Source organism: Penaeus japonicus, unplaced genomic scaffold (genome assembly GCF_977035675.1).
Source record: "Penaeus japonicus unplaced genomic scaffold, GWHDUDI00000001_assembly GWHDUDI00000022, whole genome shotgun sequence".
Taxonomy (NCBI): domain Eukaryota; kingdom Metazoa; phylum Arthropoda; class Malacostraca; order Decapoda; family Penaeidae; genus Penaeus; species Penaeus japonicus.
Window position 1 is genome coordinate 24,428,751 of NW_028234424.1, and position 2,500 is coordinate 24,431,250.

Sequence of the window (2,500 nt, forward strand, 5' to 3'; positions counted from 1 at the left end):
CTGCTTGTGTAAAATAAATTTAAGAAGCTACTTTTTTGTCATTGGTATGCATTACCCAGTTTAAGTGACTGTGGATTTGTCTCAAGGAAACCATTAATTGGTTCCACATATTTTAAACCTAGCTTATATTCAAATTATTGGTAATCATACTCAGTTTGTAAGAAGAATATGTCCAAGTTACAACTTTTATTTGATTTGCAAACTTTTCTTTCCGTTCTGCTAGATCAGGTCAGGGGTCAAGGGTGAGGTGAAGCAGCCACAGCAACAAGCAAAAGCCAGTATTCATGACACCTCAGATATTGACAAGATCTATGAAGAGTTTAAAAGTTCTTCAGTGAAGTCATCCGAATTTAAACCATTTGCAAGAGATTCCGAAAAGCAACGACGTTATGAATTGTTCATAAGGATGAAGGAAAGAGGCCAGAAAGGTTGGTTATTGTTGTTTAACTTACATAGAATTCATTTTTGGAATTTTTAAATGATGACAGCATATGTAGCAGTTGCCATAAGGCTATGACTACATATATGTATATAAAAAAAAAAACAAGGAATAAGCATTGCTTTTGAAAGCTAGAATAAAGAAGAGAAGAATTCAAGGAAAGAGATTCTTTTCAACATAATAAGTTGTCAGTGTGTGTGATTGACCCCTAATTATCTAGTAGAGAAACATACTAAAAAATCACTTTTATCCACTCTAATTCAATCCACACAAAAAGGGAGTTGTAGTCTTGCAATCTTTGTGTCAATATCTAGATGATGGTACTTGAAAATATTATAATCATTTTCTGTTAGATACTGGTACAGATTGTGCATGTCTTCACCTGAGTGTGATTAAATTTACAATCTCCATCCTTTAGGGGTTAAAATGACATTAGGTCTGTTGCAGAGAACCTCTGTATTAGGTAAAGAGAATATAGCTTATAAATGTGGGTCACAACCACAAGCAATTCTATCTATTACAGAACTAAAGAAAGATTCTTCCAATGTTAGAATCCATATTAAAATTATTAGAGGTTAACAGTATTTAAGTATGAGCTCAAGCGATTAATATAGTTTTATATATTTTTTTAGCCTTTTGAAGAATTCACTGACTTTGTTGAAAGATTGCAATACTATGATTTATTGTATTTTTTATCTTTTCATCTGAATAATAAAATGTCACTTTCTTGTGGCAGATCGATATTATCTGGCACAGCCCAAGACCATGACTGAGTGGGAACGAGAGCGAGAGATACGTGAGTTCAGTCGAGCAGCGCAGCTCTTTCAACCCCTTACCTCCACCATGGCCAATAGGTTTGTATCTTTAGGTTTGTTCAGAGTTAAATACAAGCATATTGTATTACTTCTTTGAATACCCTTAAAGGTTTATCAGTTTATTGCCTGAAATATTTATTTTCAATATTTTAAAAGAAATTAAATAATTATATTATTGAATTCATTACTGGTATTATTACTAACAGAATTTAAAAATTACTTGAAAAGAAACCATCCAACATTGTCATTACTGCATTCATATTTTTGCCATATGATATATGTTCTCAGCCAAAGATTATACATAATTATCAACTACCAGTCATTAACCTTGATAACTGAAAAGCAGTCTGAATTACTAGAAAAGTTAATCTGCTAGTTTTATTAAGTTCTAAATTTAATTTTATTTAGGGGGAAACAAGAATTCACTTTACAGTTACAGTGCTAAAGAAAAGAGAAAACATGATATGAGGTTTAAAAAAAAAAGTGATAAAAGTTATTAATATACTTTAATATTAATCAGTCTAACTAAACAAATAAGAAAGGACTGTGATAACAAGTAAAATAGATTATGAGGAAACCATATTCCTTGACAGTCATTTCCAGAGTGTAATCAGTGTTCTGTTAGATTATACTCAAATACAACATTATCCCTACAGGTTTGTTACAGCAGCCACATCAGATAGTGGACCTGTTTTGAAAGATGGATTGAATACAGAAATTCCAAAGGTGAGTTAGTATTGTTACTTTGTATGTGAAATATACAGTATTTTCCTCATAGATATTTATATTATCTAGCTCTTATTTTTTGTTTTTCCATAATTTCTTGATCTTTCACACAGATTGAGTCAGTAACAGAAGAAGTAGAGATTGACTCACTTGGTGGTAATGTTGCTGATGAACGGATAAAAGCTGCAAAGATGAACATGTTTGGCAAACTCACACAAGTCACTGTTGACTGGCATCCTGACCGCTTGCTCTGTCGTCGTTTCAATGTCCCAAATCCTTACCCAGAGTGAGTGAATTCTCATTGATATTTTCTTTATTGTTAATGTTTTTTTGTTGTTGTTTTTTTGTATGTGTTTGTGGCCTAAATAATAGTGTACAATCTATCATCTGGCAGCACACAAGTTAAGATTAATGTTTTAGCAATACAAGGGAGCTGTGCTTCGGAAGTATAAATTTATTTTCCAGATGCAAAGTATTTTGTTTACTAATTGCAGTTTCATCCTTCTTTGGCTTTTGGAAA

The 2,500-nt window shown here is 32.1% G+C and overlaps 1 protein-coding gene across 1 annotated transcript in view; it reads left to right on the forward strand.

Annotated features, from left to right (window-relative positions):
• Nucleotides 1-2,500, forward strand: part of LOC122265880 (G patch domain-containing protein 1) — a 10,934-nt gene that overhangs the window by 7,134 nt on the left and 1,300 nt on the right. Inside the window, exons 10-13 of the mRNA XM_043035330.2 lie at nucleotides 224-428; nucleotides 1,176-1,293; nucleotides 1,911-1,980; nucleotides 2,094-2,266. Coding sequence (XP_042891264.2) covers nucleotides 224-428; nucleotides 1,176-1,293; nucleotides 1,911-1,980; nucleotides 2,094-2,266 — 566 coding nt within the window. The remainder of the gene's footprint in view (nucleotides 1-223; nucleotides 429-1,175; nucleotides 1,294-1,910; nucleotides 1,981-2,093; nucleotides 2,267-2,500) is intronic.